Source organism: Dermacentor albipictus, chromosome 9, assembly GCF_038994185.2.
Source record: "Dermacentor albipictus isolate Rhodes 1998 colony chromosome 9, USDA_Dalb.pri_finalv2, whole genome shotgun sequence".
Classification (NCBI taxonomy): Eukaryota; Metazoa; Arthropoda; class Arachnida; order Ixodida; family Ixodidae; genus Dermacentor; species Dermacentor albipictus.
The window spans coordinates 22,401,607-22,424,435 of NC_091829.1; the positions used below are offsets into that span (position 1 = coordinate 22,401,607).

Here is a 22,829-nt window from a genome sequence, read left to right on the forward strand (position 1 = left end):
CCTTTCGGATCATGCATTCGACTTTGTTTTTTTCGGACCCGATCCACCTCAGGTAGGGGGCAACATACGTTATGCGGCTTATCGCGTACGCCTGCACGAGACGGATCGCGCACTCTTCACGCATACCATTGCGTCTGTTCGTGATGCGACGCAAGAGTCGGATGGTGTCATCTACCGAACGACGAAGTATTCGCACCGTCTCTCCGTTATGGCCTTCTCCGTTATGACTTCAGGAGGGAGGTTACAGCTGTTTTCTAGTGCTTAATACTATTTCGTGATTTCACGGCGTTTAAAGGTTGCAGTGATTGAAATAAGCGCTTCATTTAACTTATTATTGGCAAGTGCAGAAGAGAAAAATAGAGCACCTTTGGTGAAGATAATCATAATAAGAGTTGTCACAATGGGCCGACCATGTAATGCGTAAGAAAGATGATCAGCGGTCTATTATAATTACTGGAGTGTTAGTGTTTAATTGAAGATCGCTGGGGGAGGGGGAAACGCATTTGTCCTGCAATTGACCTAACATAGGCTGACTGAATGTGGTTATGATCATGACTGCTAGAAGAGAGCTTAAGGAATGCCATTGCATAAATGTAACGATGCCTTTCTTGTGCTTTTCACCTTTTTTGTGGCGCTGAATAAGTGCACAGACTGTATAAACAACACGGACAGGCGAATGCTTCCGCCTAACTTATTTTCTGTAGATCAGACTAGACATATATTGCAAGCTCTTGAAAGTGTTGCTGTGCCACACTTCTGGTCAAAATCATGCACCAGCTGCACTCTAAAATAAAGTTTAATCCCTTCTTTTTGTATCCTGTCCCCATACAGTATTCGCCGTCTTTTCTTGAAAACTCTGTGCTGGCAACTTTCCTGCCAAAAACGATGTGTCACCCTGATAAAGTGGATGCCATTCGTGACCGGTAAGCACAGGGCGCGCAACGTCTATGAACAGAGGTAAGCAATGTGGACGGCGTATATTGTTTGGGGACAGCATAAGCCACTAAAGTTGCCCATATTTCTGAGTGTTTGGCACGACAACTCGGTTTACTATAGCCTTTCATCTGTGCCGCTGTGGCTAGATTCCTCGTCCACTTTGTAGTTTCTCAGCATCTGCTTGAATTGCCCCACCGTTCGTCTCCCCACAGGCTTTCGTGGAGGATCCCAAGGTGCTGTGCAACAATGCGGTCAACAACAACCACAGCCGGCAGCCGCCCGCTCAGCAGCCGCAGGTCATCACGCTCACGAGGGCCAAGATCGCGCGCTCGGACCAGACCTTCCTGGACATGCTGAAGGAGCCCAGCAACAAGCCCGTCGAGGACAACAACAACGCCGGTCGCACCGTGACCGAGTCCTGCTCGTCCAACCAGCAATCCTTCTGGAAATTCCTCGGCATCAAGGGCAAGGGCAAACGATGAACAAGCGGCAATGCTTCACTGGCCAAGCCAGGTCTTGACCCGTTGGCGTGGAGACGAACCAACTGGCCATTCTCTGCGACCGTCGGTTTTTTTTTGTTTGTTTTGCTTTTTTTAAGGCTTCCAGTGTGAATGTTTTAATACGTGAATGTTATTGTCTCTGCCCTATCTTACTTCGAAAAAGAAATGTGCCGTGAATTATTTTTCTTTCTTTGTTGGAGGACGTGACTGGCACGCACGCCTTCGCGCTTGTCAAAGAACATACGCGGGACGGTCGCAAGACGAAAGTCTTTGAGGTGTTTGCGTGCAGGTCAGCTGAGCAGGTGGCCGCGATGGTGCTCGAACAAGGATACGCCTGCTAGGGAACACACCGGCTCGCTCTCGACGTTTCTAAGAGGTTTGTGGTAGAACGGCTAGTCCTTTAGGTTGGTGAGAAGACGTGGGCGTTGTGCGCGAGACGGCCATGTCGGGAGAGGCGGTGTGACATGAACTTTTCCCTAGCGACGCTCGGACTGGATCGGTTCCATGGGCCCGTCATTTCGTTCGGTCCGTGGAGGGTTTGAGGCCGGCCTGCTGCCCGACACCCGTGCAACCGAGTTTGTGAGAACCTATCGGCACGCCCCAGGACGTTTTTTGCGACACCCAGCGGCCTGCACCGTACACCGAATCGACAACGATCCGTCCGTCTCACGGTCTTTGACCGACGCGTCACAAGGACCTCGGTGCACAACGTGCCCGCAACCCCTGGTGGCGGATCCCTGTCACAGGTGCATTACGCGAGATTGTGGCGCATTAGGCCGTCTTAGACAATCGTCTCTTCGTTCTTTGGCTGTCTGCTTCGAGTGATTTCGTCGGCGTACTTGCTTGGACCTGTGCGTTTTTTCTGTCTCTAGGTCTACTTGACGCTCCTTTCGTGGCATCCAACACGAGCCTTCGTGTGGACAATCACGTGAATGCTATTACACAAATCCTTGGCGTTGAGCGCTGGCGTTTGGACATTTGTAACGCCAAGTCCACATGTTGAATGGCGACTTGAGGCATCGCCGATGAAGGCACTGCCGGTTGCACTAGATTGCGGTGAGGACTGTCATCTGCATATAGTGCTATGCTATTGCCTCAAAGGCATCTGTTTTGACGGGAGTTTCTCTCGTTGGCTGTACGATGCTGAAAATGTGGCTTGCACAGATTCCCAATCGGAGGATGAGTGCCCCTTTGCATTTTTGCTAGCACGTGTACCACAACCAGGACAGCCATTTCCAGCATGTGCATCTTTAGAAATGAAGGACATTGTTAGTACCGTGTCTTTCGTGGCAAAGGCCGCAGTCTTGTGCTGAGGCCTTCCCCTTTACGCCGGAAAGGCGGCCGCATTCCTTATAGTTGTAGTGAATTGCATAAATTGCAGGTTACTGTTTCGTTGTGTTTCGCTATAGCGTGTGTACTGCTTAGTATTTTTTACTACTTGAAGGCGCCCCTATGCTGTGCGCCATTCATCCTGTTTGTTCAGGGCCGTCTCGGCAACTCACACCATTTGACCAGTTTTTTTTTTCTCACTTTATCACTGAAGACATTACTGTACCATGCACTTGACTCTTGAAACCTTGGTGAAAGTTCCGTGCTGGTTGTTTTGTGATATGCTTTACAAGTTTCCGATTATTCTTGTAATTAAATATTTGCTTCTTTGGTATATTTACGCTGGACGCATTCTCATCTAATGGGCCTACGTATATGGACAAATGCTTGCTTTCTTCAAGGGAGCTATCACCTTTGTAAACATATTGTGCATCGCATGTCCGCGTGTCTTCTTCGATACAATTTTAACACTGAATTGTTGAAGTTCGCTTTCGAACAGTTGACCATGCAGCAACAGTTGTGATTGTCATCACTCGTTTTTCTTTATTTCCGTGTCCCTGAATGAACTCACTTTGGCAAGTTCGCCAGGAGCACGTTTTATTGAAGTGAACTTATATAAAACGTGCCACCGTTAGTCTGAACAGAACACTCTCATTTCGTAAGGAAAGCAAGCAGGCCAAGTCTATCTGCACAAAGTTAGGAAAACGTAGCTAAATACATTTTCGCGTCAAGCATAGGATGGCGATTCATGCACACGCATACATGCAGTTATAGTTAAGAGTATGAATATCACTGCAACCATGCGTCATTTGAACTCGCTTGGTAACAAGTTGAACTCAGTGGCCAACCTGCTGACATGTCGGCTACCAGCGCTTGTTTATTCGAGAATGACAATCGGTGATGCTATTATTGGCAAAGACAGGCAATGGCAGTAACAGTTATTGTAGCAACGTTCAGAAATAGATACTCTCTGGCACGATTCCATCGTGATTCCCTGTTTTCTGCGCGAACGCGCATACTACACTGCCATCAGTCCACAAAACACAAGTCATGTATAATCCGCTTAACAGATGTTACACAAGAACAGTTTGCACATGCGAGTAGCCTTGCTACTTCTCTGAGTTGAAAGCATGAGTCCATCAATGTTGCCAGCTCTGAACTTTATTGTGAGATGGTGCTGCTACGGTTTATGAATATAATCCAAATGTTCATTCCTTCCTGCTGTAAAGTTCGATTTTGTACTTTTTTACCGACGGCAAGCACACTGCTGCAGTACTCTTTTTCATCGCTAGACCATCAGGGTAATCACATCTTCCATAACTTTATCGTAGGTTTACACTTCAACCTTCATAGTCTTTGCGTTCATATGATGCTACCACATGCGTCACCTTTGATGATTTACACATTGTCGAGTCAATGCAACAAACATTGAATTCTGAATGCTGTATCACTGGTTCACAGTGGGCCTTCCATAGCACATGTAAAATCAGATTTGACGAGCATACTTAGCAGCAGTTTGCCAAATGCTAACTGTTCCTAGCACTGTTTCTCTCTTGAACAATGTAGAAAACATGCAAAACATGATTTTTTTACTAGATCTCTTTCAGCACTTATAAATTTGTTTCGTTAATCAGCCTTATTTGTCAATATAAGACACCCAGTCGCTCAACACATGTTCCAGAGACATGTATCGCATGCCTCTTGCCGAGAGCTATGCAAAAAATCTTGAGAGTGCCAATGAGCACGCCGCTGGTACACTGGACAAGCAGCCTTTTGCAAGAGTGCCCTTTGAAGCTGACCGAATGAAGTGAAAAGTACTGTCTGTAAAGGTACACAGCTGTACATTTGAAGTAGTGAACTGAGCTACTTCCGGCTGAGTACGTCCAAAAACTCCCTGAGTATGCCTTACCTTCACACTGCGTTATTTTTCGACCTGGTGCAATCACGTCTGCCCTGCCATAAAAGTTTTTTTTTTAAGCGCATAAAATGGTCGAAAACAAGCTTTTCTGTCAGCTGGCACAGCAAACAGATGGGTTTTGTTAGTGTTCAGATGGCATTCAACTTGCTTTTTTTTTGCTGTGCGCTAAATTTTGAGAAGCTGTTCAGGCGCAGTCTGTGCAATGTCCGTTTTTGATGCAAGACAAACTGTTTCAATATGATCGAGCTCTGGCATTTCTTTTACCCTAATGGGGAGTGTGTGACCGATATTGTACCCAACTCCGATGTCTAATCATGAAGGATTATATTGCAGACCTTAATTAGAGTTTGATGAGCGTTTGAATATTCATGAAGTGTTTGAAATCCCTGTGCGGTCCAGGGCAATGTTGCCATAACAGCATCGTGCATGGACTGAACGTGTGCTCTTGAACACCGTGCTCAGTTTGTCGCTAGGAGGTTTTAGCTTGTACATAAACGTGCTCCTATTTACTACTGGAAACGCAGACGTGGCGCCATTTGGTGGCATTGAGTTCAGCCAGAACGTACAAAAGTGTTACTGCATGACGACCTATGTTTTTCTCAGTCGCTGGTGTAAAGACCGTGGCAACATCGTAATCATGAAAGTATGTAGCGACTTTTTAGAGCGTAGGCTTCACCCGTTGCTGCAGCGGGCGTCGGCGTCCCTCGTAACCGAGTGAACGAGCACAGCGAAGGGTGAAAGAGCGAACGCAGAGCGCAGCGGGGGATTAAAGACGGCGACGGCTAAGAGAGCGCGAGAAGGAAAGCGGAGGAGGAGGGTATGGCGAAAGGGTGAGAAGAAATGCGTAGTGCCACGCAAGACAGGCTCTGCAGCAACGACCGTTACAAGATGGTTCCAGAGTAGCGCACATCGTCTGTTCGCCAATGACGCCACTGATACCATATATGGAAACAAAGCGTCGCATGAGCGGAGGTCCGTTTGCGGCGGCTGCTGTGAATCACACCAAGGCGTCACCCACGCACTGCCTCTCGCGGTGTCCCGATTAGCGAGGCAGTGGCGCCACACTTCGCTCCGCTTGCAACGTGCCGCACCAAGACGGACTGTCCGCGCCAGCAAGTGCGTAGCGAAATGAAAACACGTATAGAGCTACGCTCAAATTTCGCATTAGGGGGTAGCGTAATCGTGGGTGAATTTCTTTTTTCCCGTAAGAGCAGTATCGAAAAGAAAGTTCTGCTTTGTGGTTCAACAGACTGCCACAAAACGCGGCTTCCAGCAGTAATGCTGCCGTCCAAGTTTCCGGTGTTTCGGTATTGCATAAATCGCAGTGATCTGCGCAAAAGCACTCTGATAGTTTCACCTTGCTCGCACAGGTGTTGTTGCATACGTAACGGAATATCGGAAACATGGACGGCAGTAGCGACACTGGTAGCGACACCTTGCGACGCTTTTTGCCGAACCGTAACACGTCAGAAACGTTTATGTCACGTGGGTGTTCTCGTCGAAGGAAAACAGACCGCAAGTTAGCGATTACATCAAGCGCCAACGCTTTACACCGCCTGCTAGTGGAATATGGCTGGTCACTGTAATAATAGCTTTGTCATCCCCGCTTAGAGAATATGCCACACGATGGCGCCACCAACGCGACTTGTCACTTCTGCGTTTCTAGCGTAAAACGTTTACGGACGAGCACAAACTTTCTATTACGTTTCGTACAGCCTGTCCGAGAAACGTTTGTGACACAGGCATTGGGCAGCGTGAGTTGCGTGTGTAAAATTTATCACTGCCTTCTCTTCGTTTAAAAGCCGCATCCTTTGGGTTGTAACAGTTTCGAGAACGTAGCTTATTGTGGTAGTGGAAATGCCTACTTGTTCTGTGTCGGAGCATCTCGGTGTTTGTGATGCGCCGTTTTGATGTCTTTTTTTTTCTACAACTGGCAAACAGAGAGCCATATTTACGCGAGATTTATAGAGCCAACACACACTACACACGAAAAGAGTGTCGACGTAAGAAATGAGCGCCTGGCGAAATGTGCCACCGGCGACGCAGGTAGATGGCAATGATGTTTGTGTACAAAAAAAAACAACCTTCGAATGAATGTGCTCTGAATGTGTGTTATGTCTGTACATACGAAGCGGAGATTAAAAAAAAATCACTACGCAATAAAAGAACCGAACAAAGAATGTGTACCTCTGATCATTTTCAAGCACTCGTTTTGCTTCTCTCTTTACAATAGTTCAGATTGCACTTCACCGAAACGTTCCCATACGCAGTCCGAAAATGCCGCGCAAAATTTGTTCTGCTTGCTGAATTTATTTGGAATTCATCAACTATTCCAACCAAACCACATCATAACCGCAAGGAAACGGAGAACGTATCACTGACTGGACAGGGAAAGTTTCGGGCGAGTGTTTGGACCGTATAGGTTATGTTTACCATTGCTGGTACCATTCAGAGGTGACAGCCGGCAAACACGACTACCCCCGTATTCACAAATGTATCTTAACTTGAAGCCCATGCGTGACTTGACCTAAATGACGCCTGTCGTGACCGCGCCGAAGGGAACGCAACGAGCGTTATGGCGTCATTTAGATCAACGCTTCACATTCAGATACATCTCTGAAGACGGCAGGTAGTGTTCGCTGCCGTGCACGGTACGCCATCACGGCGTCCCGTTGTCGGAACGCCCGCTCCAGCCAGACACATCGCTTGACCGACAACTGTTGATCAATTCTCCATCTTCCTGTGAACATCTATCCTGCGCGGAGTTGTTGAAGAGGACTCCAAACGGACCATAGCCAAGCAGGTAGGTATGTTTGCATGGAGTTGCTGAGACGTAGTATAGCCCATCGCCCAATGTCCGCTACGTCACTCTCTCACCAGTCGACCAGGTAGGTGTGTTTCCACAGAGTTCACGTCGCACCACAGATTTACCCATGGTTGCAGGGCGCAATCCACGTCAGTGGAACGCGCCACCACGCCAATGTAGATGACTTCATGGTGCGCTGCTCTAGCTTTTCGAAAATCACGTGGGAGCTATGTGTCATCGCTTCCCTCTTCACGCTATACTCTAAAAAAAGTTTACACCCTTTGGGGTGCATGTCTGCCACGCAACGATAATCGTCATCTGCCTCGCTTGCGTTTCCTTTCTTGAAAACGCCGCGCCCGCTACTTTCCTGTCGGCAATGCTATGTCATGCTGATAACGTGCATGCCGTTCATTACTGGGAACTACCAGGCTGGCAGCGTTAAAGAAAGGAAATGCGGACAAGACAGATGACGTTTATTAGACAGTTTTAGTTACACGTATGTAGAGGCTTCACGTACGCAAACGTGAAAAGCCTACGTACGTACCTTACGTGCAGGCCATCTGAAACGCTTTTAGCTACACGTACGCGACGCACGCGAAGAGGGACCCCGTAGCTCCATCTACCGGGAAATGTGAACGCGGCGGTAGCCAATTCAACCCCGTCGCCGTGTTTCGATGCGAGCCGCTATCGCTTGTTCGTGGTCTTGCGGAACTCCCGCGCGAAGCTGTCTACGTGCGCAAGAAACGCACGCAAAGAATTGAATCTCACGTACGTCCGTGAGACGCGCGCGCGCCCGCTACGTTTTACGCATGCTCACTGCTGACACGTAGAAGCTCTACGTACGCAAAGCCTCTACGTACGTGTAACTAAAACTGTCTATAATGCCCCTGATCTACGCAGAACGCCCGCATATGCGAACATTTAATCTCATATCCGTTTATATACCGATGGCGTTGTAATGTATGATGCAATGAATAGCTAAAAAATCGATGAGCACCGTACACTTTAGGAGGACAGAAGAGTTCAGTGAATGAAGCCGCAGCTATTCAGTGCAAGGTCGCAAGTTTGAATAGCGTCCCACATCAAGGTCTAAAAATGTCGATGAGAACTACGAAGTGCTGATAGTGCGAACGCGTTGATCAGTTGAACCCTGCAGCGTGCGCGATAGACGATAACGATAGCGAAAAGGAAGACCGCGATGGAAGAAAAACGAAGGGTGACCTATGCTGCTGGTTAACTCTGCTAGGTCGCCTAGGGAACGGTCGCACATGCGCAGTGCAGGTGGGAATGCGGCAGAACGCTGTCGGGGCCTGGCTGCGGACGAAAGTGGCTGCAAGTACGGTAAGTGGCGCTAAATTGTTTGCGCTCAGTTGGAAATTGTGTTGCGAGCGTGGTTACTCTGTTTCGGTCGTCAGAACAGTAAAGATACGTTGGAGGAAAAGGAGGCCACAATCCAATGTTGTTTAGAAAAGCCGGGAAACGCTTTCTCTTGCTCTCGCTTGATCTTGCCAAGACTAATGATATATCTCTTGCCATCAAAACACATACGTATACTGTCGGCGGGAAACAAAACGTGAACAGTGGAGCACGTGGCCCAAGGCGTAAGTGAAGGTATAGTGCCCGCGCCGCCCACTCATCACGACTCTATGACACGCACACCCGATGTGGCCGCTCTGCGCGATCCCCGTATAGTGAGATACAGTTGAAACTCGATTTAACGAAGTGATGACTGAAGTGATGAAGTGAAATCGGCAAGTTTGCAAAATCGAGAAAGGAATTTCTCGATCCTTCGAAACATAAAATTGTAACGTAGCGACATGCAAAAGATACCGCGGCCTCGTATTTGCAGCTCATACAACCGTCTGTTGCATAAACCATGAAATAGCGAAAGCAACCACCGCCGCCCCTACCGAGGCGGTGTTTAGTCCGCAGTTCGATGCATGAACCTGGGGTGCCGCATCCTGAAAATAAAGCTAGGCCCGTTACTAGGACGCCTAGACGTATTAACGCGTTAGCTTAAGAGCGCGCGCGCTCGAAGAAAAACCCGTCTGTGTCAAAATTAGAAAGAAATCACCGCTTTTTTTTATTAAGGTATTTCAGGAAAGACTTCGTTAAATCGAGTTCGGCCAACGTAGTTTCGTTATTTCGGGTTGATGACAGCATTCAACTCTATGGGTACCTGCCGGGGAATGGAAATTTTATCGTTATATCGGGGACTTCGTAAAGTCGGGTTTCGCTACATCGAGTTTTAACTGTATTTTCGCTTGTGTTATCTCAAACGGCCCAACGCGCTCGGCTCGTCCACGCACTATAAAATAATTTACACCCTAAAAAGTGAAAAAGGGTGTAAATGTGTCTAACGAACACCCTTCGGGTGTTATCGATATAACGGACACCCTAAGGGTGTGACTTATAGACATATTTACACCCTTTTTCACTTTTTAGGGCGTAAATTACTTTACAGTGCACCGGCCGCCGTCGCGGCTGCCAGCGCTACACTCTAAGAACAGTTTACACCCTTTGGCTTGCCCCTTCTGCCACACAAAAATAATCGTCATCTGCCTTGATGCGTTTCCTTTCTTTATCGCTGCAAGCCAGGAACTTTCCAGTGACGAACGGCACGCGCGTTATCAGAAGAGGCACTCCAAAGGGTGTAAACTGTTCTATGCTGATAACGCGCGTGCCGTTCGTCACTGGAAAGTTCCGGGCTTGCAGCGATAAAGAAAGGAAACGCATCAAGGCAGATGACGATTATTTTTGTGTGGCAGAAGGGGCAAGCCAAAGGGTGTAAACTGTTCTTAGAGTGTACCACGCTGCGCAAGTTTGCCGATCGAATGCGGCGCACAAGCGGTAAACAGCACGTGCCAATCTGTCTCTGATGATGACGCTGCAAACTGCACCATGCCGGCAGCGCTGTCCGCGTTTCATTCGGCGCCGATAGCACTCATGGTTTCGGCGAACCGTACGACAATGCTTCGCGTAAACTGCAGTATTTTCGCTGCTGTTCTCTTTCGCTTTTATTTTCTTCCCTTCAAGCGTAAGAACCAGCAGAACCGCGAAAGCCAAAATAGCTCGCTATTGGGGGAATCGCGCAGTGCGGCCAAACCGCATGTCAGGTGTGATGACTCAACGGCGCGCACTATATCTTCACTTATGCTTGGGCCACGCGCTCGGCTGTTCGAGTTTTATTTGACGCTGGTAGTGCTCTTTTCTTGGAGGTGGCATTGTCTCGTTGGCGTGCAATAATAGCACGCGGGTGTTGTTCGGAAGCCGCAAGATTTTGAGGCTGCACTTGCCCACCTGAGCGAAGAGTTTGCATTCAAACCGTGCAAACGTTTTTTTTTTCATTTTTATTTCCTTAAAGACCCCCTGCAGGGGGTTTTGCATAAGGGGTGGGGTTAACGTGATAAAGTAAAAATTTTTTTTTTCATGATGACAGGTGGGATGTAACTTTTTCTAGGAAGGTTGATGGACAGATGATGGATGGATGGATGGATGGATGGATGGATGGATGGATGGATGGATGGATGGATGGATGGATGGATGGATGGATGGATGGATGGATGGATGGATGGATGGATGGATGGATGGATGGATGGATGGATGGATGGATGGATGGATGGATGGATGGATGGATGGATGGATGGATGGATGGATGGATGGATGGATGGATGGATGGATGGATGAAAAAAACTTTATTAGGGTCCTTTAGGGCGCGCCCTAGCGCGCAGCGGGCCGCTCCCACGTCGGGACAGAGAGGCCGAGCCCCTCCGCTGCGTCGCGGGCCCGTTGGACAGTCCATAACTGTTTTTCGAGGTTGGGGCTGTGTAGGACAGCATCCCAGCGTGAAGAAGTATTACTTTCATCACTGAGTAACGCGGGGCATCGCCAGAGCATGTGAGGTAAGTTCGCCAAGTCATTGCATAGTGCACATGCATTTGTCGTCTGAATTTCGGGGTACATCTTGTGAAGAAGTAGGGGTTTGGGTATGCCCCCATCTGTAGAAGCCTTAGTGTCAAAGCCTGAGGTCTATTGAGTTTGCAATGTGGGAGGGGGTAGATCCTCCGAGCCAAGCTGGAAACCAGATCAATGTGTGTGGCTTGATTTCTTTGCTTCCTAATATCCCTAGGGCCAGCTCGAGCCGGATATGGTTCCTTTGGCAAATGCCCTAACAGCTGATATGGAGTCACTGTAGATTGATGTCCTCTTGTTGTCCAATAAGGCCATCGCTATTGCAGCCTGCTCTGCGATTTCAGAGGACGTCATCCGAATCGAGATTGCGTTCGTTATTTGGCTTTCATGATTTACGCTAACTACAGCGAAGGCCTGTCCGTCGGTGATAGCTGCAATTTTATGGGGAAGGTCGTTCCAGTCGCTTGTTGTTCGGAGGAAGAATGACTTGGAAAATGTAGTCGTACGGGCACGTTGGCGTGAGTCTTTCAGCTGATGACCAATTCGGCGAGACGTGCGTGATGGCGGTGCGCAGATGTATGGCTGCTGTCTGAGCTGGGAATAATAAAATTTGTGAAATAGGCACAGGCGAGAAATACGGCGACCGAGGGAAAGACTGCATAATTGGGACTGTAGCTTGAGAGATGAAACACTAATATAGGATGAGTATGAACGGTGAATGAAACGGGCGGCTCTGTTTTGCACAGCTTCTAATGAGTCGATGAGGTAAGCTTGCTGTGGATTCCAGATGGCGGATGCATACTCAAGTTTTGGTCTGATTAATGATTTATAAGCAAGTAGCTTTACATTTTGAGGGGCGTCGTGAAGATGACGTTTAAGAAAGCCTAGTTTTTTATTCGCAGATGATATTAGCTTTGTTACGTGCTCGCGCCATGATAAGTCATTGCTGATAGTGATACCGAGGTAAGTGTAGGACGGAACGAGTTCGACAGGAGAATCGGAAATCTTGTAAGTAAATAAATGCGGGTTGTGACGACGATGAAAAGACATGAGTTTGCACTAATTGGGATTAAGCGTCATCAATCAGTGATTGCACCATGATTGACTGTGGTTAAGATTGTCCAGAAGGGATTCTTGATCAGCGGTATTAGTAATTGGGGCATAAATAACGCAATCGTCGCCGAACAGACGGACATGACATGATAAATTTTGTGGTAGATCATTAATATAAATTAAGAATAGGAGGGGGCCAAGGACAGTTCCCTGAGGAACGCCCGATGTTACTGGTAGACGGTAAGAGGAGTAGTTGTTAATAGTGTTAAATGTAACCCGATTTTAGGCAACTGACCTAATTGAGTCTGTTTTGTTTGCGCCCCCAGTCGTTTAAGCTGACGCCTAGACTAAGTCTTGCGTTGGGTGTTAGCTGGAATAGCATAATCAGAATGCAACGCTTCCGTTTGGGCAGCTTTCTGCAGTTTTCTCTCGCGGACAGTCTTGCTTAGGTGCAAATAATTAAGGCGCTGCGTTTCTGCCGTAATGGTGCCTTCCCTGTTCGAAGGTCTTGACAGAACATCAAGAAACATTGATTTTGGGGCCTTTCTCCCAACCGACCCATATAATAAGAAACAGTATGCAAATGCCTCAGCCCTGGTATGATGCAGACACTGAAAAAGTTGCCTTAGTGACCAAGTGCTCGCTGGAACGTGGTCAACGCCCGCCTGATTGCACGGCGACCGAGCGAAAATGGTCGCTCAAGCAAAATCACAGTGTTGGTCAATGTTATACTACACTATACAGTTCCAGTAAAACAAAGACTCTTCGTGTACGTTGAATATCCCCATGAAGTTCCCAAGTAACATACAAAAGTAAGCACAATGAACCACGTAATTGCATTTCAGTAGATACCTGGGCACTGCAATATTCCTGGTAACACTGCAGCAGACGCAGCTACGAATCGGGCGCACAATACCGCAGAGACAACCAATCTTCCCCTATTGAGTAGTGAAGTCCATCTGATCCAGATTTCCCGTAGTCTCAGCAAATCTACCTGGTTTGATCGCCAATCTAAGAGCTCGGAGTTATACTTTATAGACCCATGTATAGACCTATCAATGCCGGAAAATCTAAGAGAAAACAAAATCTGAAACCTTGGTGCACCGTCTGCGGCTTGGTGCTGCATTTACAAGACACTTCTCTTACAGGATAAAACGTGCCTCTGGTCCACAGCGTTCTTGTGGCCATTCAGACGAAGATGTGCACCATCTCCTCCTCGAGTGCACTAAATACGATGCGCAACGAAGGGTATTGCAAGGAAATTTGTTGCTTTAGACAGAAGACAATTCAACTCTAAAAAATATACTTGGTCCATGGCCAAGTATTCTGTCGGCGCGCCTTCAGAAAAGAGCACTTCTTGCTCTGAAAAAGTTTTCTGAAGAAACAAACATTTTGGGGAAATATTAAGATTCAGATGATCCTAATAAGCTAAATGAATGATAAGGGTGTTGTTCTCGGATAAATATTGATTTATGTGGTGATCGTGAGCTTTACGCAGTGTGGCATTTGTGTTTTGTGTTTGCAGCGTAATTACATGTGTTATGTGTTCAGCTATTCAAAATATCTGTCTATATATGCCATTGTGCACTGAACTCATGCACAAAACTTTGCGATTCATGTACTGTTAGACTGTATAGTTTTTATTCGCCTGGTGTACCGGAGAGGCCGCCATTCGAATATGAACCTGGCAACGTTTAACGCTAGAACGTTATCTAGTGAGGCGAGTCTAGCAGTGCTATTGGAGGAATTAGAGGGCAGTAAATGGGATATAATAGGGCTCAGTGAAGTTAAGAGGCCAAAAGAAGCATATACAGTGCTAAAAAGCGGGCACGTCCTGTGCTACCGGGGCTTAGCGGAGAGAAGAGAACTAGGAGTCGGATTCCTGATTAATAAGAATATAGCTGGTAACATACAGGAATTCTATAGCATTAACGAGAGGGTGGCAGGTCTTGTTGTGAAACTTAATAAGAGGTACAAAATGAAGATTGTACAGGTCTACGCCCCTACATCCAGTCACGATGACCAGGAAGTCGAAAGCTTCTATGAAGACGTGGAATCGGCGATGGATAGAGTGAAAACTAAATACACTATACTAATGGGCGACTTTAATGCCAAGGTAGGCAAGAAGCAGGCTGGAGACAAAGCAGTGGGGGAATATGGCATAGGCACTAGGAATAGCAGGGGGGAGTTATTAGTAGAGTTTGCGGAACAGAATAATATGAGGATAATGAATACCTTCTTCCGCAAGCGGGATAGTCGAAAGTGGACGTGGAGGAGCCCGAACGGCGAGACTAGAAATGAAATAGACTTCATACTCTGCGTTAACCCTGGCATCATACAAGATGTGGACGTGCTCGGCAAGGTGCGCTGCAGTAACCACAGGATGGTAAGAACTCGAATTAGCCTAGACCTGAGGAGGGAACGGAAGAAACTGGTACATAAGAAGCCGATTAATGAGTTAGCGGTAAGAGAGAAAGTAAAGGAATTCCAGATCAAGCTACAGAACAGGTATTCGGCATTAACTCAGGAAGAGGACCTTAGTGTTGAAGCAATGAACGACAATATTGTGGGCATCATTAAGGAGTGTGCAATGGAAGTCGGTGGTAACTCCGTTAGCCAGGATACCAGCAAACTATCGCAGGATACGAAAGATTTGATCAAGAAACGCCAATGTATGAAAGCATCTAACCCTACAGCTAGAATAGAACTGGCAGAACTTTCGAAGTTAATCAACAAGCGAAAGACAGCTGACATAAGGAAGTATAATATGGATAGAATGGAACATGCTCTCAGGAACGGAGGAAGCCTAAAAACAGTGAAGAAGAAACTAGGAATTGGCAAAAATCAGATGTATGCATTAAGAGACAAAGCCGGCAATATCGTTACTAATATGGATGAGATAGTTCAAGTGGCTGAGGAGTTCTATAGAGATTTATACAGTACCAGTGGCAACCACGACGATAATGGAAAAGAAAATAGTCTAGACGAACTCGAAATCCCAAAGGTAACGCCGGAAGAAGTAAAGAAAGCCTTGGGAGATATGCAAAGGGGGAAGGCAGCTGGGAAGGATCAGGTAACAGCAGATTTGTTGAAGGATGGTGGACAGATTGTTCTAGAGAAACTGGCCACCCTGTATACGCGATGCCTCATGACCTCGAGTGTACCGGAATCTTGGAAGAACGCTAACATAATCCTAATCCATAAGAAAGGGGACGCCAAAGACTTGAAAAATTATAGGCCGATCAGCTTACTGTCCCTTGCGTACAAACTATTTACTAAGGTAATCGCAAATAGAATCAGGAGCACCTTAGACTTCTGTCAAGCAAAGGACCAAGCAGGATTCCGTAAAGGCTACTCAACAATAGATCATATTCACACTATCAATCAGGTGATAGAGAAATGTGCGGAATATAACCAACCCTTATATATAGCTTCCATTGATTACGAAAAAGCGTTTGATTCTGTCGAAACCTCAGCAGTCATGGAGGCATTACGGAATCAGGGTGTAGACGAACCGTATGTAAAAATACTGAAAGATATCTATAGCGGCTCCACAGCCACCGTAGTCCTCCATAAAGCAAGCAACAAAATCCCAATAAAGAAAGGCGTCAGGCAGGGAGATACGATATCTCCAATGCTATTCACAGCGTGTTTACAGGAGGTATTCAGAGACCTGGATTGGGAAGAATTGGGGATAAAAGTTAATGGAGAATACCTTAGTAACTTGCCATTCGCTGATGATATTGCCTTGCTTAGTAACTCAGGGGACCAACTGTAATGCATGCTCACTGACCTGGAGAGGCAAAGCAGAAGAGTGGGTCTAAAAATTAATCTGCAGAAAGCTAAAGTAATGTTTAACAGTCTCGGAAGAGAACAGCAATTTACAATAGGCAGCGAGGCACTGGAAGTCGTAAGGGAATACACCTACTTGGGGCAGGTAGTGACGGCGGATCCGGATTATGAGACGGAAATAAGCAGAAGAATAAGAATGGGCTGGGGTGCATTTGGCAGGCATTCTCAGATCATGAACAGCAGGTTGCCATTATCCCTCAAGCGAAAAGTATATAATAGCTGTGTCTTACCAGTACTCACTTACGGGGCAGAAACCTGGAGGCTTACGAAAAGGGTTCTACTCAAATTGAGGACGACGCAACGAGCTATGGAAAGAAGAATGATAGGTCTAACGTTAAGGAATAAGAAAAGAGCAGATTGGGTGAGAGAACAAACGCGAGTTAATGACATCTTAGTTGAAATCAAGAAAAAGAAATGGGCATGGGCAGGACATGTAATGAGGAGGGAAGATAACCGATGGTCATTATGGGTTACGGACTGGATTCCAAGGGAAGGGAAGCGTAGCAGGGGGCGGCAGAAAGTTAGGTGGGCGGATGAAATTAAGAAGTTTGCAGGCACGGCATGGCCACAATTAGTACATGACCGGGGTTGTTGGAGACGTATGGGAGAGGCCTTTGCCCTGCAGTGGGCGTAACCAGGCTGATGATGATGTACTATTGAGTGCCATATTTTTGTGTCATTAGTCGCCCTTTTTACGCAAATTTGTTTCGTTTGCTAAGTGATAAGGAGTAGCCGGTGTCGCCATAAAGGCGTCAACCTCTCCTAATATCCATTTCAATAAAAAAAAAGATGTTCCCTAGTTTTCCGCAGCCCTCCATAAACTATGTGACGCACTTCATAGCGTATTGTGCACTTTTCAGGATGGTTAACCCTTGAATTTATTTAAGGGGACAACACAGAGAATAAGCACTTTTTCAGCTGTATTAGCGAGGTACCTTTATACGACACCACAAAAGCCTTTCCTGCAGCAAGGGGAGGCTTCACTTGATGAATTCTGTCGACGTATGGCTCGGCCTAGTTAATTTTCTTATAGGCAAATATGGAGTATCTGCTCACAGAACGAAAGATTAAATTTAGCAAGCTTCAGTAACCTTTACTATACCACAGCGGTCAAAGTACAAAGAAACATTGACACCTGTGACGTCACATTGACGTACATGCGCTGAAATTTTGGTGCTCCAAAGAAATGAAAATGTCGCTGTGATATTCTTTTCTAATAATCAACCTGTTAGCTTGAAATTAACAAGACGACAGGTATAAAATATAGTGTCGCTATACGTGCATTTTAAGGGGTGGTTTTCTGCGCGTCCAATTACAGCTTTTTAGAGAAGTTAGAACAGGGCTGCGCCAACATTCTAACGGGCTATATGTTGAGGTTCTTTCCGCGAAAAGCAATTTTCATAAATTCGTATATTTTCGGCTTAAATTGCTGTCACTATACGTGCATTGGAAGGGGTATAGATATATGCGTCCAGTTACAGCTTTTTAGAGAAGTGGGAACAGGGCTGTGCAGGCAGTCTAACAGGCTGTCAGCTGATGTTATTTTAGGAAAAGCAATTTTCATAAATTTGTGTATCGTTCTCTTAAATGAGTGTCGCTATACACGCACTTGCACGGGTATAGATATAAGCGTCCAGGTACAGCTTTTCAGAGAAGTAAGAGCAGTTTGAACAATTTGAGCAAATTAATCTATTCTTCGCTTCAACTGGAATTTGTGACCACTAGCTCCTTCTGGTTTTGTTTCGAGCTCGTTTTTTTTTTTGCTCAAATAGCACCTTATCATTGCGTTGGAAAAAAAAAATTGAATATTATTTTTCGGATGTAATTTACTGCCGCGTCCCCTTCCAATTTGTTTCCATCTTCGTCTGGAATATGATGTTGTATTGTTGCAGACTTCCTGCCTAATAAGTTTATGTGTTTCCAAAATATTCCAGACCGTGCTGCTTCCGGGCCGCCACCTGGCGGTGCTCCCGTACGCGCCCTCCTTCCCCTCGTTCGACGAGAACGTGCCACGCGGCTCATGAACCAAGGAGGCCTCGGCAATCACGTAGCTTCGGCGCTGGGCCAACAGTTCTTACACAGGTAAGCCGGACAATTAGGATACGAGGAATTGAGCATGGTGGCACTACGTTATTCTGTGCCAGTGCTAGGAAACGTTTTTTTTTTCTGCCTGTGCCGTCACACAACTCGTAAACTGCTTGCTCTCCTCAGCCCTCAAAGGGGACCCGTACAGGCTTGAACCATTGAAACCTGAAGACTTCCGCATGCGAGAACATTCTCACTTTTACTTAGTACCGCACGTACCCTTCATGTTCGCCGGCGAACTTGCCTATAACTAAATGCGGTCCCCCCGTTTGTTTTCGCACATTCATCATAACCGTCTTACCTTTAGGTTTACTGCAGGAACGTTGGCTTCCCCCAAAAGTCTCCTGCGGTCCATGTGATTCCCGTACCTATGGCCCTCCATCTTTAGGTGGGCGGTGGGAAAGTTAGGTGGGCGGATGATATTAAGAAGTTTGCAGGGACGGCATGGCCACAATTAGTACATGGCCGGGGTTGTTGGAGAAATATGGGAGAGGCCTTTGCCCTGCAGTGGGCGTAACCAGGATGATGATGATGATGACGATGATGATGATGATGGCCCTCCATCGACCATCGTCATCGCGAGTCGCTATATACTAGTATGTTTCTACGGATGATGTATGTAATATTTAAAAATTGCTGCGTTTAAATAGAAGCGTGGTTCCAGCGAAGACATGCCGTCAGCCGTGGCGATTAGGCGGTGACGAGTGACTGGTGGTAATAGAGTCGCTAATTGGCATAAATCTCCTAATTAACGTTCGAACCTTAACTTAATTTCAGCGGACTCTCATGCACAACAGACGCACGCACGCACGCACACACAAACACACACACACACACACACACACACACACACACACACACACACACACACACACACACACACACACACACACACACACGCGCGCGCGCACACAAACACACACAAACACACACAAACACACGCAAACAGACACAAGCACACACACAAACACACACACAAACACACAACATACACACACAAATACACACTCAAACACACTCACAAACACACACAAACACGCAAATACACACACACAAACACACACAGAAACACACGCACAAATACACACAAACAAACACACGCAAACACACACACACAAACACACACAAGCACACACAAACACACACACAAACACACGCAAACACAAACACACACGCACACACACACTGTGCGGCGAACTGCGTCTCTAGCAGCGTGCGAAACAGCGACGCGGAGGCGGAAGAGCGCGCGCAGCCACGCTCCTCTGGGCGACGTCACTGCTTACGTCAGGAATTGGCGGGCAGCCAACGCGCTGTCTCTCCAACAAAGACGTCGATTTACATTCATGTCGTCCATCAGGTAATTGAGGAGTAATCGGAATACAACCATCATTTTTATATGGCTTTCATAGATAAAGAAAATGCATTTAATTCATAAGCGATACCACAAGTCATGGAGGCATTGCATAATCAAGCAGTACTGGAAGCTTGCGTACATCGAAACGCTGAATGCGAAAGCAATAGGACTTGTCTAAATTATCACGTTAAATTAAAACTCTGCTTTAATCCACCTTGCTCTAATTTGTACCAACCAAAAATTCACATTAATCACGTTAATCAACTTTACTTCATCTTAATCCATCTTAATCCAATTTCGGGTGCGGGCCATGGCGTCCGGCCGACGCCGTGGCTTTCACCGTGGGATTTCGCAGTGGGAGCTGCAGCAGGTCCAGCGCCGGGAACGAGACGTCATCACTTGGTCACTTCATTTTCTTGCCATCCGATGTCAACATCGGACGCCAGGTTTTTCATTTTATGGAGTATATGAGGCTTTCGCCTTAGAAAGACATCTGTCAGATTTTTATGGTACAAAGCATTGGTTTATGCACTATAAGCTGATGAGTAATTGTTGCTTTTCGCCATTTTGCAAACCAGTGCGCTATACCTGGTAAATATTTCTTCATTGCTCTTATTTGCTGAAAAAGAAAAAAAACGTACCGAAGGATCCGGGCCGTTATAAGATGGACCATGTGTCAGCACCGCTGGGCGGTGTCCTTACCACAATTATTAGACTGCAGGGGTACATTGAGGACATCCTCAATCACTGTTTTTAGTGTCGGCCCTTCAACTTTTCACATCATCACCGACACTTGCGTAGCTGTTTTTTTTTTTTGTTTACAGAATCGTCCCTTGCTTCTTCGGTAGCTAGCATAGTCACCTCCCCGTTTACCGATCAGGGCCTCTCGCTGGGCCCAGTACAAGGCGTTACTAAGACCGCGGAAGTTGGATTCAACCGAATTAGCGTTTTGTTTTAAGCTAATTTCTATCGCTTTGGGACTATCGCAAACTGACTAAATGTACAGCGTTCATTAAACCTGTTAGTTTGCCATAACGTAGCTCGTCTTAATACCCGCTTACTGGTAAAAAAAACATGGTAGGGGTTGGAAAGTGGGTGAAGAAGAGGGAAAGATGGGGGAGAGTAGAGATCGCCCAGTACATAAAAAAAACAATAAAAAATAAAGCGGCGTTGCACATGGCACGGCCGCGCTTCAGATTTTAATGGTGTCGTGCCTCATCTAGGTGCCATTGCTGCATTCTTACTTGTACTAGATGCTTCCGCTACTCGCATTTAATACTATTCATTATTGTAAAGCGTGAGGAAATCCTTGATGAAATGAGCGCTACGAAGACGCGGACGAAAGAACAACATGTACGACAGACAAGGCGCTACTTCCAACTAAATGTTTTTTGAAGAAACAGAACTTTAAATAGATGCAACCAAGAATGGCCCATCGTGACATCACGACCTCCCTATCTCTTCATAAAAGCTATCTCTTTTTCAGTAAGCGTCACTGAAGGGCAACTAATGCACGTGCCCTCGGCCTTTGCAATGTAAAAAGCTTCCAATATCTCCCGTTCTAGTCTATCTCTAGACCTGGTGTCGCGAAGATACGGACGGCAATTGTCACGTTTACAGTGTTCTGCCAGATGGCCCCCCGCATTGTTATTTACGGCCCAATTGTGCTCACGCGCTCTTTCATCAAAACACCGTCCGGTTTGACCAATATAAACCTGTTGGCAACTTAGGGGTATCTCGTATACGACATTACTTTTGCAAGCAGTGTATTGCGCTGCATGTTTCTTAGAGCATGGTTCGGGTTTTGCTTTTGTCATCATAGGGCATATCTTGGCCAGCTTACATGGTGCACTGAAGAGAAGATTGATGCTGTGCCGTGAGGAAATCGTAACACCTGCACACCAGATTGCGTGATAATTATTCGTGAACCCTCTCCCCATCTCCCTTCCTCCATGTATTGTGCAAATGGGAGAACGGCTTTTAGAAGTACGCCGAAATAATAATTTTTTTTTTAAATAATGCAACAAAATACCTAAATTTGTTACGCAGGCACTCAAGAGAAGCACTGACCTGGAGTGTTTTTCTGTTGCGAATGACTGAATGAATGCAACGAAATGCCTCAATTTATTTAAAAAAAAGAAACATTCAAGAGGAGCACTGAAGTGTGTAGTTCTTGTGCAGCGAATGAATGAATGAATGAATGAATGAATGAATGAATGAATGAATGAATGAATGAAGTCCCTCAGTTTATTATCGGGACACTCTAACGAAGCTCCCTCGTTCATTGTTTTCTTAGTTCGGATACGTATGTTTGCAGCTCCTCCAGGCGGTGGTCAGCGACCACTTCACGAGGACCACGAAGCACCAGTGCCCGCCGACGCCCAGACTCGCGTCGGGGGCTCCAGCCCGAGGCCCTGTACCAAGACGCGACGGCTGAGGAACTCCGGGAACTATGCGGACAGCGCTCAAGGAGAAGACAGAAGGTAGACTGCATACAAGGCGCCCGGCAGCCCCACTTACAAGGGATGATACAGCCTTGATATTAAAGGAACAAATAAAGAGGGAAAACTCAGTCGAATTGCGCTGGTAGAATCTTCTTCCATCACGCTGATTTTATTTATTTGGCGGTCGAAGTTCGTCACGAATTTCACTATCTCCCCATCCTCGGGCATTTTTATTTATGCAATTAAGTATCAGTTAATTCTGCGCAGAACTTTTCAAAAGTTGTCAGTGCAAGTCTCTGCTAAAGTTAGGACGCAGTCTAATCGGACATTTGATCGATAAACAAACAGTCCCAAGCCGGTGCTCAAACCCATGAGGTAACCATGCGCTTCTCCGGTATCTCCCAGAAGGCTTCGCCACTAGTATTTATTCTTGCGTCTTTCCTTGCTTAGGAGCCTTTACTCGGATTAAGACTGAACCTTAAGGTGGTCCGAAAAATAACGATAATGAGGGAATGCTCACCTTGCGACGTGCCAGCACTCGCACACACTTGGAGACAAAAAGGGAAAAGAGAAGAACAAGAGCGAGTCACTATACTGTAGCGCAGTGCGAGTAACACTTGTTTAGAGTGGTCGAGTGGCC

The 22,829-nt window shown here is 46.5% G+C and overlaps 1 protein-coding gene and 1 long non-coding RNA gene across 7 annotated transcripts in view; both read left to right on the forward strand.

Annotated features, from left to right (window-relative positions):
* Nucleotides 1-6,796, forward strand: part of LOC135901975 (uncharacterized) — a 210,699-nt gene extending 203,903 nt beyond the window's left edge. For all 6 annotated transcript variants that reach the window (XM_065431855.1, XM_065431856.2, XM_070525281.1 and 3 more), the window contains one exon: nt 1,149-6,796. In XM_065431855.1, the coding sequence (XP_065287927.1) occupies nt 1,149-1,418 (270 nt within the window). In that variant the 3' untranslated portion in view covers nt 1,419-6,796. The remainder of the gene's footprint in view (nt 1-1,148) is intronic.
* Nucleotides 6,797-8,674: 1,878 nt separating this feature from the next.
* LOC135902013 (uncharacterized) lies at nt 8,675-22,312 on the forward strand. The gene is made up of 3 exons (XR_010564365.1): nt 8,675-8,830; nt 18,241-18,388; nt 22,063-22,312. It is a non-coding gene; the product is annotated as an uncharacterized lncRNA (long non-coding RNA).
* Nucleotides 22,313-22,829: the final 517 nt, after the last annotated feature.